Source organism: Uloborus diversus, chromosome 8 (assembly GCF_026930045.1).
Source record: "Uloborus diversus isolate 005 chromosome 8, Udiv.v.3.1, whole genome shotgun sequence".
NCBI classification, from domain to species: domain Eukaryota; kingdom Metazoa; phylum Arthropoda; class Arachnida; order Araneae; family Uloboridae; genus Uloborus; species Uloborus diversus.
The window spans coordinates 103,419,319-103,435,474 of record NC_072738.1 but is presented as its reverse complement, the minus strand read 5'-3'; the positions used below and the strand labels follow the sequence as shown (position 1 = coordinate 103,435,474).

Genomic DNA, 16,156 nt, shown 5'->3' with positions numbered 1-16,156 from the left:
TTAAAGCACTTCAGAACACAATATATATATGAACAACATAAAACTACAACAAAAAACATCACGAATATACGCTTCAAAAATACCAGAAACTAGAAAGGTTTTGTACACAAAGAACAATTACCAGAAAGTATTCAAAATGCTTAAATTAACAAATTACTATAACAGTTCACCAATGAAATATGTACCAATAGAAATAAAAGCTATTTTCCAACATGCATTTCATCAAACAAAAACTTTTCTCATACTCTGCTAAAAAAGAGCAAAGCGATTCAAATCGCGACGTTTAAAGCGGAAAACATCCCCAAAATCCATAACTATTTCAGCCAAAAAAGCGCTTAGTTACTCAAATTTCGATGTATGAAAAGTAGAAATGTCTCAACAAAACATCCTAAACATAAACAATACAAAAATACCATACATTTATTTGCTATATAGACATACTCTCAAAATACCTATTATATTTTATATAAAATAACACCTTTATATTTTTATAAAATACTGGAGTCAACTTTTTTTCAGAAATTCAGTACCTAAAGGAGGCACGTTAATAAAATATGTCTAAATAGTTCGTGGCATCGATAAGAATGAACTTTTAGAACAAAATAACCGTACTATTTTTGTAAAATTAATTTACATACAGTAAAAATAAAGTTAAAAACTACAAGAACCCCTCAAGGATTTGTAAAAAACAAAGAATTTCGGAAGTGAGAGTTTTTTTTGAATTCTAAAATAAAGAACTTACCTTTTTATGGTATAAATCCTCACACTCAGTCCAAAACAAAACATCATATGACAATGGCACGTTACAGATACACACCATGTTGGAGTTAACTTTTAATTAGCGTTCAAGTTTGAAGAAACTGGAATTTTCTAATGTTTTTATTTCAAAACCCAACTACTTAATCTAAACTAACACAAAATAAGCTTTCCTGTACCGTATATTGCACGAAACAACACTTATCTCTCCTGCGTAAAACCGAGTAAACAACCCAAGTAAACAAGTTCGAACAAGATTGCCTTCGTGTTGCCAAACACAGGTTAGTTTCACCAGGGATGCCATGCTTAAAAAATTATCGCCTCATAGGCGAGAAAAATATTTCAATTTTGTGCAAAAAATCGGATGTCGCCAAATGGGGGGGGGGGGGGGGGGGTATATCACATCTGTACCAAAAATGTTTTATAGTTGAAATTGAATCACTTTTTTTAAAGTAAATTCTAAACAAAATGTTGCATTAACCCTAAATCAACACAATGATCACAGCAAAACATAAGTATTTGTATCCTCCGTTTCTTTATCCTCCGTTTCAGTATAGATGTAACAGAAATGGAGCATACAACTTTCTTTAAAAATCCATTTTAAGAAAGATGTGTACATTTTAATCAGTTCAAATCGTGTTCTTCATACAAGAAACAAGATGCAATGTTTATTTAAATGAAAAGTTTAAAAATAACATTTAAAATATATATTTACTATCCCTTACCCTCCGTTCACATCTAAAGTTTTAATTACAAAAGAAAGTTACAAAAATAACCAATAAAGAATGTGACTAACTATGTGAGAGTAAAAAGGTGTCTAAAAGGAACAATATAAAGTAACTTTTTAAAAAATTTGAAGATTTTTTTTTCATGAATTCTAACTTCAAAAACCTACCAATGCAACGTAGGAACTTATCTAGGAAATTTAAGTCTAAAACCACAGCCCTTATAGTTCAGATTTATCCACATGTGATCCCATATCTTTGGGAAACTTAAAAAGGCACTTCAGGAACTAAGATTTGATTTAGACGATGAAGTAAAGGAGTGCGTGCGTAATTGTTGCCAGCAGCAGCCACAGGACTTTTATGAGCATGAAATTATGCGACTAATTTCCCAGTGGGATAAGTGTTTAAACAATTTCAGTCGTAAATTTTGAAGAATGGCGAATAAAATCTATTTTATAGCCTCTGTCTCGTTATTTATTGACTGCCCTTAATATATATCCAATATTTATTTTGAAAGTATCATATCTGATATTTTTGGGATTGAGATATTTATAGTTTAAAAATTATGTTTATCAATCTTGTTCATATTATTTATTTTCAAAGCTTAAAGTTATTTTAAACAACAAAATAAAGTGTCCTTTGTTTAATATTTTATCAATAACTATAATGTAGTACAGTGAAACCTCGCTGAACGTTCACTCCTCTGTTCAATAAAATTTTGGCTGATAAGATGGTGACCGCTTTAAAAGGTTTTCATTGCAATCACAATATAACTTCTATAAAACAAGCAAGTTTAACACATAAAATAAAGTTTGAGGTCTTTCTAAAGGGGGAAACAGTATAATGTTTAATTATTGTGCACAATTTTTGAAGAAAGCATATAATTTGTGACTTAAGTTTCTCCTGTTCCCCAACAATAGTTTTCAAATTTGTTTTTCAATTCAAAATGTAAAACCTCTAGCCAATTTGTCATTGCATCTGAATTTTCAATCACTATCTATTATCCCCAAAATCACATAAGTTGAGTTTGTTGACGATTACAAAACAAATTAGTAAATTGAACGTCAAAGAGATTTAGTGCCTGAAAAGCATAAAAATATTTTTGTTCAAAAACTGTTAACTTTTCAACTTCAGCGCCGTGTCCAAGGGGAGGGTTTTAGGGGTTAAACCCCTCCCTTGGGGAAAAAATAAGCAAAATGAAGAAAATGTATATTTGACTTAAATTTACTTTAATGAGAAAGTTTGCGTTCAGCGTTTTTATTTTATTTTAATTTTCTCTCTGGAAGTTTTTTGCGATTTACAACTGCTAAAGCCTTACAAACTGATGTAATATTTCGGAAAAAGTATGGCGGACGAACCGCTGAATGATCTACCAATGCAAAGAAAGAAGATTGCTTATTGTAAGGAGCTTATGGTGAATTTGGCATATGTTACATCAATGAAGATGCATTAGTGATTGTGCTTGGCTATGTAATTTGCATCTGCAAAGAGATCTTTCTTGTTTAGTTTATTAAGCATTATTTCAGAACATAACAACCTGATATACATTCTACATTACAAAAGAATTTGTGAAGAGATTTTAATACTCATTGCAATATACTACATAGTAAACAGATTTAATTAAAAAGAAACAAGCAAAATTTGATTAAAGCGAATCTGTGAAACGAAGGAATACTTTGGTAACTTGTACAGCTAGAGGTATCCTTCAAGAATACAGCAGTCCTTACATGTGAAATAAACGCCATACTGGGATCGGCAATTTTTCGTAACACTAAAAGCTGTAAGGAGGTTGAATTCTCCCCCCCCCTACTGGTAAGATTAAAACCCCTCCCTTTATGAAAATCTGGACACGGGCCTGTTCAACTTGCTGTGTGCATTATTAATTTAAACTAATCCCAAATCAATATTAGATTTGACTTGAATAAAAACTCTTATTTTTGCTGACTCGTAAACTAGACGAAGTTTCAGTCTGCACTAATTATCAAAGCACTCCATTGCTGTTCTGGACTGATAAGAATTTGAAACCACTCTTTTCTCGCAGATTTTCTGTGCTCATATAGCTTAGAATTTCAATACCTTGTTCGAGATTCATAAAAATGATCTTAGACTGTGTTGTTTGTACCTCAAATTACACATACACACTGATTAACTAATAAAATTAGCATGAGTGACATTTTTACTTCAACACATTTGGAATTAATTTCCAGTCAATAAGACTTGAACTGAAGGCCTTATTTGCTGTAAGCCTCAAAAAAACTGAATGGCTTTAGATTGGACACAGAAAGTGAATCAACTTTCCTGAAAAACTGGGATGAACGCATCCACTTGGGGGCCGTTCAGAAGGGTTGGGTGGCCCTAAGGGTTTTTTCAATATTAAGTAAATTGGCTTAAAAAATCTAGGCTGCAAAGATTTGGCTGTTAAGAAAGGTGTAGGGATGTTTGTAATCCAAAATTTCAGAAAAATCTGAACTTTGGGTTGCCTTTTCTGAAAATGTTGGGCTAACAACACATACTAAAACTGTAAAATTATGCAAAAAGAAAACTTTCAAATGATTTTTATCAATGATTTTAATGTTTTTTTGTATTCATATTTGAAGAGTTTTTACGGTGGAAGGGTCAAGCTTTCTCCTAGCTTCAGAAAATTTCACACTGCTTTTAAAAATCTTACTTCAGCCCACTTGCATTCCTTGAGGGATGGTCGCTAATTTAACTTTTATTTGGGAAACTTTCAACAAGCTGCTGTCAAAAAGAGATGCCCTGTTGCTGTTGATCAAAGCATTTTCCCCCAACAATGATATATTGTAATAAGGGGGCAGGGGAACTTTCTCTAGATAGTTGGTTTTTCAAGCGGACTGGATCCGGTTTAGCAAACCCTGTCTTGAAATAGCTATTTCTGATATTTTTTTGACAATTTGCTTTATGTTAATTTTTTATTTACAACTACTAAAATTTTTTTATTTACACATAATTGTTTCGTTTTTCACTTTGAAAGTTGTAACAAAAGTAAGCAGTGTTGACTAATGCTTCTTGTCTTTATATGTTCATTTTAGATCTATTAACGAAAAAAGATGTTGATTTTCTACAATAGTCACTTTCAACCACCGAATTTTTTTTATTGCTTTACATAATTAATCATGAATGTGCAACTTTTTTCTTTTCAACTTATTAAATTTCTCAGAGTTTTTTTGTCCTTTTTAAGCTACATTGCGAAATTTTTAATGCCATTTCCCCTGTGGCAGCCTTGACTGGAATGCCTCTGTTTCATTGTTATAAAAGTTTTTGTTAAAGATAACTTTTTTCCCTCTAGTTTCTTAATTCAAAAATTTTAATAAAAAGAGATGGAAAATTTTGAGGTAATTTTGAACACCATGTTAAATTGTTTCATTTGTTTATCTTATAAACGTTCTGTCTTTTTATAAAGGTAAATTATTATATTTTTTCAGAACTGGCCCGTTTTACAAATCATCAAAGAACAGGCTGTTATGGACTTCTATGGTATGTTTTTAACTCATTTCTAACACAACTTCTTGAAAAAGCATTTATTTCATGTGGCTGAAAGCTGTTGTTCTTTTTTCAACATATTTTGCTAAGTTCAGATAAAATTTTAGCAACTGAAACGTTGCATTATTTGATGAATGTGCAAAAAATTGGACTGTTTAGGAAACTCGCTTAAAACTTTTTGATTTACTAGGCATCGTATTACGATTTGCATTTTGACATCAAAAACATTTTTGATGTAATGAGCTTCAGAAGATGGTTTAAACTTTCAAAAACTGGTTTGAACTATTAAAAATTAAAAAACAAAAGTGTTTAATGAGGAAATCATAAAAAATGAATTTTATATGTTAAGAGACTTCTAAGCGTGTTTAAATTAACAATATTATACTAATTCCATATTAAGTCATGTTTTAAAATTGCCTTATTAATTGGTTTCATTTTTATTAAAAAGTCTAATGTTATGTAATGTATAGTAGATGTATTACATGTATTTTATACCTTAATGAAACAAGTTTAAGCAATCATGAAACACATTACTGTTTTAGGATTGCTAAACATGACCTAAATTGAAATGGTATTTGTGAGTATTGACATTTTAGGTCAAATCAACTTAAAAAAACAAAGCCCCCATCTCTCTCATCTCATTATATTTTGATCAGGACTGGGACTTAGTCCCATTTACCTGACGTGGTGGGAGTTGGTAGAGAAGAACCATCTAGCCAAAAGGCTAACCTATGGAAAAAGAGGGGGGGAGGAAGCTATGGTCCCGTTAGGGCGACGAGACCGCTTATGAGTTCTTGGAGTTGGTTGAGTTGCTGCTGCTGAGCATGGAATTGGGCGAAGGCCTGCTTGATGATCATCATAATCTGTGCGGGGTCAGGCTGGCTTCGTCTGGGTGGCAAGTTGCTGGAGGGTGACGGGCCTTGGGGTGAAGTCGAGTGGGTCCTTCTTCTTCGGGAGCAGGGGTCTGGTTCAGGTGTTGGTAGTCGCTGCAGGAAATGTCCGGTCAGGTCGTGGTTGACGGGGCTTGGGTCGTTGAGGGCATATCGGTGCATTGGCAGGGTGGCTGGCGCCACAGAGTGCGCAGCATGCAGGAGTATCCTTGTCTTTTTTTACACTCGAAGGAGCGATGTTCCTGGGAGCACTTCAAACATCTGGGTTTTTGGTGGCACTTGGAAACAGCATGTCCCTATCGCTGGCAGTTGAAACACTGGACTGGGATTGATTTTGGCTTTAGGTGTTCCACGGTGATGCGGAGATATCCCAAGCTTGTAAGGTCAAAGATCTTGTCCGCTTTAGCCCCCATCTCAGAATTTCATTAGATTTCTTATATCCCCTATATTCTTAACCCCCTATTATCCCCCCTATTCTTAAACCCCTTTTAAAGCAAACCTGTATTGAAAGCACAAAATCTGTTACATTTGTACTTTGCAACAAGTAGTAGTGTGAATTTTCAAAAGTAAAAACATATAACTTTTTAGAATTTCTAAATTTTCAATTTATTTCCCTATTTTATTTAAATTTCATAGTGTTGATGCACCATGGTTCATCAATGAAAAAAAAAAAGGCTTGCTAAACTGATGCAATCAGTTACATATACAGTCAAACCCCGCTATAGCGAACTCTCAGTGGACTATTTAAGGAGGTCACTATAACCAACGGTTCGCTACATCCGATATTTCAAAAATAGTTCACACTTGCCGAGATGCTTCTATGATAAATGTCTTCTCACACGATATTTCTTTTAGTGGTTACGATAAAACTAAGTTAAACATTATTATTATGTATTGTGCACAATAGAAATAAAATATATTTTTTAACTTATCCATAATATGGGGGAAAAATGTTTTTTTTTTTTGGCTGCTAGCTTTTGAATTTTATGTTCATTTCGTTGATTTTTCTGTTAACTATTGTAAACAAATATTATACTTGTTTTTCTAGTTTCTGTCATAAAAAATGAATCCAAAACATTGACAGTGGTCTTAGAATTCTGCCAGATAACAACTACTATAAATCTTGAAAAAGAAAAATTCCTTAAATTGAGAATTAGGCTGCTTTCCGATTTCAGAATAAATTAAACTTATTCCCTTCAGAATTTTTTTTTTTTTTTTGCTTACCTAATATAGTCATGGCTCATTCACAATGGTAATTCACATGGTCTGGTCATTCACAATACAATCAGAGGAACATTAGATTTCTGATGAAAAAGGTGTAACTATTGCAAAAGAAGGTGTTTACCTTTGAAAAAATTGGTAATTAAATTTTTGAATTGTTATAATAGATTCTGTACTGTTAATGACCATAACAAGTGTTTGAAAATTCATTATTAATGGGATAGGGCTTCTGTTAGGACCATTTAAAAGGTTCACTACAACAGGGGGATCGTCACATCCCAGGTTCACTACGGCGGGGTTCGACTGTACTAAAAAGTTAAACTAACAAGTTTTGTTGCAACGAGTTACATTGGCATTTTATGATCACTTTTTGTTCATATTAGAAAAAGAAAAAAGGAGTTTTTTATGCACAAGGGATTCAGGCCTGCGTCAATGCTATTTCAAGAAAAATTACAAAAATACATTAATATTTGACTATATTAACCCCATTATTAATGCTTTGTTTTAGATATCAGTATTATTGATTACCAGGGGTCTGGCCAAAAGAAATTTGGGTCTGTGAACCGACCCTTGACAAAAATCCAATCGAACAAAATGGACCATTCAAAAAAACTCACTCAACCAAATAGACTCAACCAAAACAGACCTTTCATAAATTATTTATTGAAAGAGAAAATCTGAAATGGAAATAACATGTATTTCCATAACCTGGTATTTTTTTAAAGTTGCATTAGGTGGATTAGCTTCTACAAGGATCTAATCTGCTAATTCTTCAACAAAAAAAAAATGTTAACACTTTTGTGATGCTTCCGCAAAAGATAAATCACTAATAAATACTGTCCAATCACCAGCCCCTTGACTTGGGAGATTCAAACTTTGAACTGCAAACAGATAGCTAGTGTGGGAAACCCATAAATCCATCAAATTCATCATTGAAGTATGAAATTAGAGAAATCCCAATTGTGCAATCATGGAAACCTTAATTGCGCAACCATTGAAATCCCAATTATAACTCTTACAAGATTGAGAATCTACAGTGGTAGTCAGAGTGCATTTGTAACTCAACAATTAACCTTTTGGTCTTCCTATTCTATCAGCGAAGGAGCACTCACATTACATGAGCACTAGTGAAGGGACACATGCAGGCCTATCATTTGGAGAGGCAAGAGGTACAATTTTTGTCCCCCCCCCCAGCTTTGAGATATTAATGTATTTCATGCATAAGTGAATGCTTCCCCCTCCCATATAATTTGCATAGAGTATAGGGTCTGGTGGGGTAAAGTGGTCATAAAATCGTAGGTTTTCAACTTAGGTGGATAATAAATACTATAAATTCTTTAAACACTTCAAATTTTTTTGTTGTTATTTTACATTGCATTATTAAAGAACACGGTACATAGAATTTCAGGGAAAAAAAATTGTTTTAAGTAGTTTTATAAAACTTTCATTTTCCTATGTATTTATGACCACTTTACCCCATGGGGTGGGGGAAAGTGGTCATAGTATGGGGTAAAGTGGTCACAGTTTAAAATAGATGCAAAACCGTTATAAATAACTGTAATATTTGTATATTTCGATTATAGTCGATTACAGTTACAAGTATATGCACGAGTATATGCGGGTATACATAAGCATTTATACGTGATTACCTACAGTATACGTGTCTAAACGAGTACATACTTGTCACGTGTATATACAAGTATATACGCGTATAAACGAACATCATATGAGTGTATGCACTTCTTTCTCGAGTATATACAAGCATACCTGAGTATATGCGTATATAGTAGACATATATACGCATATATAGGTATACATACATACACTTACGGGTATACACGAGTTATTTCGTGGATATATCCAGTGCGTGTTTGTACATGTCTACTCACGTACTTATATATGGAAGCAACGAGTATATACGTATGTTTACGTGCAAACACGATTATGTACCAGTATAGACGTATATACGTACATTTACGTTTATATCAGTACATGTATGTATACAAAGGTATATCCCCTAATATACATATATGCTTAAAGAGTGAATCCAAGGTCTGGGGCAAAAAGCAAAGGGGTGTGTGAGAGGAGAGGATACGAAGCAAAGAATCATAATGAAATTATGGTCGCTGACGCGCTACATGCACACTGAGCCAGAAACTGATGGATGCAAAACAGGCCACAAATTTGTTACACAAGCATGATTTACCTGACCGGCTGGTGGCGTGATGGTTAGACGTGTTAGAAATAGAATTTCTACAAATATCTCTACACTTACTTTTGCCCAGGTAACTGAACTTCACGATAATCAACCGACGCCTGTTCGGACCAACGATCCGAGTGAATCGGAAGTGAGTGATCGGATCGGAAGGGTGACGTAACAGACTCCCGCCATTGGCTTAGCAGGGAGGCGTCTCTGCCACTTGGTGCATCCTCATTGGTTGCGTGGACGTGAGGGCATTGATGTGAATAATGATGAGGACAGACTATTTAATAGCGATCGGAGCTGAGATTCGCTCTCTCTTTTTTAAGACTCGTTCGGTGATGTCTGTCCTGTAAAAGGTAGCTAGGGTAGAGCTCGTATTGTTCGGCGGATTGCTGACTGTGCTTGGCTGATCTTAGTAATAGATTAGCGAGCCGTATTAGGATGAGCTTAACTTGCTAGTCATATTTAATTAATCTTTTTTACCTTTGGCTTCAGTTATGTTTATACAATTATATTTACCTTTTTCCACGTGTTAATAAATTTTAGTTATTTTTAAAGAAGTCTCTTCATCAGTTATTCACAGAAAGTAGATGAAATGTTAGTTCTTTCACTAACTCTGCAAGAAGTATTACAGTTAACAGGTGGTATCATTCATCAATGGTATCAAGATGGTTATGGGCTATTCCTGCCATAACTGACATTTCACGCGCAAATTTTTTTTCAAAACCTTGCTTTCTGTGAGAAATTGAGAGACTGTTGGTGAAGGAGGGGCCGAAGATTTTTGGAATTATATTTTTAGAGAATGGCGTGCTCTAGCATAATGATAGAAAAATTGAAGGATGACAACTACTCGTCTTGGTGCAGTGATATGAAGTTTGTTCTCATCGACCGGAATCTATGGAATATCGTCACTGGAAAAGAGACCAAGCCCGAAATTAGCACGGATAGAGGGGTTACCGCGAAAGACGTCGCAAATTTCGAAGCTAGGAGACAATCTGCTGTTGCCGTGATATATCTACACGTCGGAGATGAATTCAGGAAAATTATTGAGAATACCGAAGATCCCCACGAAGCGTGGAACCAATTGAGGGAAAACTACTTTCCAGACAACAGAAGTATCAAGATGAAGCTCTTTTCGGAGTTAACCTCATCTAGAATGGAAGAAAACGAGAAAATCAACGTATTCGCAGCCAGATTGAGGAGAATTTACGATCGTATGAAGGAGTTCAAGACCCCATTTTCGGAGGAATTTCTGTCATTCCAACTGCTCCGGTACCTCCCATCCTGTTTCGACGGAATTGTCCAGAGTATACTGCGGAGAAGTGATGAAGATTTCATTTTTTCAAAGATTGTGTCCGACCTGGTAGCTGAGGAAAATCGTCTATCTTTGAGAAATGATGATTTTGACATTCAAGCCAAGACAACTTTCGCAGTGAACAAGGACTACAACAAAAGCGTAACGTGTTTCCGTTGTCGAAAGACTGGTCATATCAAGAGGTATTGTCCTGAAGCAAAGAGTTGTCCCTTAAGTCCAAGGAGAGGTCGTTCGAGATGGAAAAGGCGCGGTTCTCAACGGCGAAGTGATGACCACCACCGTTCTCCATCGGCTGATTTTTGTGAATATGAAGATTTCTTTTTAAGTGAGGCAAACTGTCTAATGGATAGATCCAGTTCATATATCTTTGATTGTGCCGCCACCCACCACTTCTCAAAGGACAGAGACATTTTTCAGAACTTTGTAGAATTAAGTAACAAAGAAATGGCTGTAGCCATTGAAGGTAAAACATTCCCGATTGAGGGAAAGGGGGATATTTATTTAAGATTTGGTAAAAGAAAAATTGTTTTAAAAGATGTACTTTACTCCTCCAAATTGAGACGAAATTTAATTTCGGGATCTAAATTTGATAAAGGTGGGGCAAAATTTGAAGCCAAAAATGGTATTTTGACGGTATCAGACCAGAAAGGTGTTATTTTTAAAGCATTTTTAAATAATGGTATATATTATGTAAAACCCCAAAATGTTGATAAATGTTTTCAAAAGTCTAGTCACGATAACGTAAATTTGAAGGATAAACAAAACTCTAGTCATTTTTCTCGTAATATCGTTAATGTTGAGTCTTCAAATGTTGAATCCTTAGAAATTTGGCATAAAAGATTAGCCCACGTAAATGCTGATTGTATAAAGAAAACCAGCAACTTAGAAAGTGTACGGGGTTTGCCGAAATTCAAAGGGGGGAAATTTAATTGTGAAGATTGTAAATTGGGAAAATTTAAGAGGGTATCCTTCAAACCCATTAATAAAGTTAAATCTGAAAAACCTCTTGATTTAATTTATTCTGATGTTTGGGGACCATATCCCGTAAAAGGAAGAAATGGGGAGAGATACTACGTGTCAGTCATTGATGACTATTCCAAACGAGTTTCGCTGTATCCGATCAGAGAAAAGAGGCAAGTAACTGGTATCCTTATTCAGCATATCAGGAGGGCTGAAAGATTTTTAGGAAGTAAAGTGAAAGCTATAAGAACTGATAACGGAGGGGAATATGTCAATAATGAATTTCAACAGTTTTGTAAGAATTCTGGTATTTCTCACGAATTAACAAACTCTTTTTGTCCAGAACAGAACGGTGTCAGTGAAGTATTTAACAGGGTAGTTGCTAATGGGGCCACTGTATTGCTTGAGGAAAGCGGTCTAGATAAAAAGTTTTGGCCAGATGCAATGTTGCACTTCGTTTACACCTGGAACAGAGTTTGCCATTCGGGTCAAAGAAAAACCCCATTTGAGCTTTATGGGGGAAATATTCCTTCAGTAAAACACCTTAAACCATTCGGAATCGTGTCTTACGTCGGAATTCCGAAGCAGAAACGTAATAAACTAGACTTAAAAGCTAGAAAAGGTGTTCTCATCGGATATGCCTTTAAGACGAAGGGTTATCGTGTTTATTTCCCAGAAACTGATAAGGTTGTAGAAAGCATTAATATTTCCTTTAATGAGAATTTATTCTATAAAAATGAATTTAAAAGTAATCGCAGTGGAGCGGTGATGGGCCATTGTCATTTTGACGATAAATCTAATTTTTCTTCAGACGATGAAAGTTCCGTGTACGAAGATGCGAGCCAATCCCAGAACGTAGAAAATTCTACGGGTTCAGATCGCGAAATCGACACTACGTCGGAAGATGAAAGTTCCATTGATGAAGAAGTTAGACCCCTAAAAGAAACAACTTGGTTTAGAAAAATAGCACCGCGGAAAGATGGATCGCGAACGGATGTGTATTATTACGAAAAAAATAGTTCGAAACGGTTAAGATCCATTCATGATATCAGAAAGTATTGTAACAGAAATGCTATAGTTTTTGAACCGCATATTTTTAATTTCCAAGGTAAAAATACGTATGAAGGGGAAGTTAATGGTCAATCCACGAGCGCGAATTTTTCTCAATTATGACTAGATGAAGAAGAGATAATTATTCCAAATACTTACAAACAATTTTTAAAGTCAAAACAGAGGGAAAACTGGGAAAATTCCATGAAGGAAGAAATGAAAGTTTTTCGGGAAAGAAAGGTATGGACTTTGACACCACTTCCAGAAAACGCGAATGCAATAGGATGTAGATGGGTATATACTGTTAAACGAAACGAACAGGGCCAAATCGTAAGGTGGAAATCAAGATTGTGTGCACAAGGTCACAAACAAGTTCAATTTGATTCGTACGATTTAACATTCAGCCCAGTTGTATCATTTAGTGTAATCCGTTTCTTTTTCGCATTTCTTGTAATTTTTCAAAAGTGGGAAAATGTCCAGTGCGATGTAAAATGTGCATACCTTTATGCTCCCTTAAAAGAAGATGTGTTTATGCAACAACCTCCCGGTTTTGTTGAAAAAGGGAAGGAAAACTATGTGTGTAAACTTCAAAAGGCAATTTACGGACTTCATCAAAGTGGTCGAAATTGGTATTATGAAATCGACAGCGTTTTAGCAAATATAGGTTTCAACAAATTTCAAAGGTGTAATTGTGCTTATATTTTTCAATCCAAAGTAATACTTTTATTATATGTTGATGATATTGTGTTATTCGGGAAAAATAGTAAAAATATTGAATTTGTTTTAAACTTGTTGAATAAACATTTTGACCTTAAAATTTTGGGAAAAACCAAGACACTACTTGGTGTAAATTTTGAAGAATATGAAAATGAAATTAAAATGCATCAAACAAATTATATTACAGAAATTTGTGACCGTTTTAGGCATTTTAACTTTCCAATTTCTTCATTACCTATAAGTAAAGGTATAGTTTATTCCAATTCAAATTGTCCTCAATCAGAAGGTGAAAAACTTGAAATGTCTAAAATTCCTTATAGAAATTTGTTAGGTTGTCTCGCATTTATTGCAAACCGGACCAGACCGGATATTTGCTACGCCGTAAACATATTCAGCCAATTTCAGTCAAATCCTGGAATGTTTCATTGGGGAGGATTACTTAAATTATTAGGTTACGTGTCTCACACTAAAGATTTCAAACTCAGTCTAAAATGTAACAAATTACAAATCGTGGGATTTAGCGATGCTGATTTCGCCAGTAACAAAGATGATAGAACTTCCTTAGGGGGACAAATAATTTCACTTGATAATGCTCCGATTTCTTGGCGTACGTTCAAAGAAAAAAGCATATGCTTGTCAACCATGGAATCAGAATTCGTTGCACTTACGGAAGCAGCAAAAGAATTGCTATGGTTTGACAGAATTTTAGATGAGTGCATTAACTTTGGAATTACCAATAGCCAGAAAGTAAAATCAATATTGTATGCGGATAATCAGGCCACGATAGATTTCTGTAAATCCCCAATTGAAAATTATAGAACGAAGCACATCGATGTTAAATTATTTTTTGTGAGGGACTTAATTTATCAAGAAATTTTCTGCATTAATTTTGTAAGAAGTAAAGAAAACCAAGCTGACGTATTTACAAAACCACTTTCCGGAACTGAACTTGTAAAATTTTGTGAAACAGTTTTTCATTAATCACTTTTGCTAACGATGAATATTCAATTTTAAAGATGTAATTTCGACATTGTATCAAGAATTTTTTAATGTATTTGGAAATACTTTTCTGTATTGTGTAATTTTCTCAAAAATGAAATATTCGCGAAATTTTATTATACAATCGAATTTAAATGAGAAATTTTAGGGTATTGAATTTCATGTTAGAATAATTTTTTTTTGCAAATTACAGCTCTAATATACACTGTAGTAATTAGCTAAAAATTTAATATGTACACTTTTTTTTGCATACTTTATTACGAATGTGTTTATACTTGTGTCTTTGCAAATGTTTTTTTTTCTTCTCGAGTTTTAGATTAAAGTCTGGATTGTAATTTGCGATTGGATGCATATATTTTCGTCCTGATGGAATGTGTTATATCGCCGAACGATGTTTTGTATTATGCTTAATTATTGTTATATTTTTACTTTTCTATAAAGTTATAGAATGGATTTGTGAAACTAGAAGCCAAAGATGTTTTTTTTGAAAAAAATTTTTATTAGCTGTTTCTTGTAAGATGTAGAGAGGAGAGGCATTGTTAGAAATAGAATTTCTACAAATATCTCTACACTTACTTTTGCCCAGGTAACTGAACTTCACGATAATCAACCGACGCCTGTTCGGACCAACGATCCGAGTGAATCGGAAGTGAGTGATCGGATCGGAAGGGTGACGTAACAGACTCCCGCCATTGGCTTAGCAGGGAGGCGTCTCTGCCACTTGGTGCATCCTCATTGGTTGCGTGGACGTGAGGGCATTGATGTGAATAATGATGAGGACAGACTATTTAATAGCGATCGGAGCTGAGATTCGCTCTCTCTTTTTTAAGACTCGTTCGGTGATGTCTGTCCTGTAAAAGGTAGCTAGGGTAGAGCTCGTATTGTTCGGCGGATTGCTGACTGTGCTTGGCTGATCTTAGTAATAGATTAGCGAGCCGTATTAGGATGAGCTTAACTTGCTAGTCATATTTAATTAATCTTTTTTACCTTTGGCTTCAGTTATGTTTATACAATTATATTTACCTTTTTCCACGTGTTAATAAATTTTAGTTATTTTTAAAGAAGTCTCTTCATCAGTTATTCACAGAAAGTAGATGAAATGTTAGTTCTTTCACTAACTCTGCAAGAAGTATTACAGTTAACAGGTGGTATCATTCATCAATGGTATCAAGACGCTCGCCTTGCAGGTCTGTGGACTCGGGTTCTGAACTGGGGATGCCCGTCGGTGGATTTTCGACATGAAGAGAATCATCAGCGCACATGTCGTATGATTATGCGGCATGTAAAAGATCCCTAGAGTTAGAACTTTTGGACGTTTGGCTTAGAACTCCCTAGGAAAAAATTAAATTCCTAGTGCAATGTCGCGTCAAAGAGAGCCCAGGTGCCTCCACCTGGTGGAAACTGGGCGTCAAAAAAACTACTGTGTCATATGCATCAGCGCCTTAATGGTGACACATGAAAAACTGATGCATTGTAGGGGAGCGCACTAGGTCTGGTTATGGCCCAGACGCCTCTTCAGGTGGGTCTCTTGTACAGCCCAATTGGAAAAAAAAGATGATTTTAACCAACATTTTAGTTTTTAAGAAATCTTTAGAGCAGATGTTAAAGTTACGGCCTGTAGTAGCTCTAATCCACGCATCGCAACAAAGGCACAGCGACTGATAAAAGTTTTTCAAAAGTCTCATTATTGCAACAGAGAGTGCTTTGCGATTACGACGCATGTATTACAGCAACCGGCCACAAAGTTCATCAATCACTTTAACACTTTCTTAAGATCTAAAATGTTGTGTAAAATTGTCTTTGTGTAATAAATTTGTGA

General features: G+C 34.8%; 1 protein-coding gene across 1 annotated transcript in view; it reads left to right on the top strand.

Annotated features, from left to right (window-relative positions):
• Positions 1-16,156, top strand: part of LOC129228232 (cytosol aminopeptidase-like) — a 76,117-nt gene that overhangs the window by 9,405 nt on the left and 50,556 nt on the right. The window contains exon 3 of the mRNA XM_054862897.1: positions 4,925-4,976. Coding sequence (XP_054718872.1) covers positions 4,925-4,976 — 52 coding nt within the window. The remainder of the gene's footprint in view (positions 1-4,924; positions 4,977-16,156) is intronic.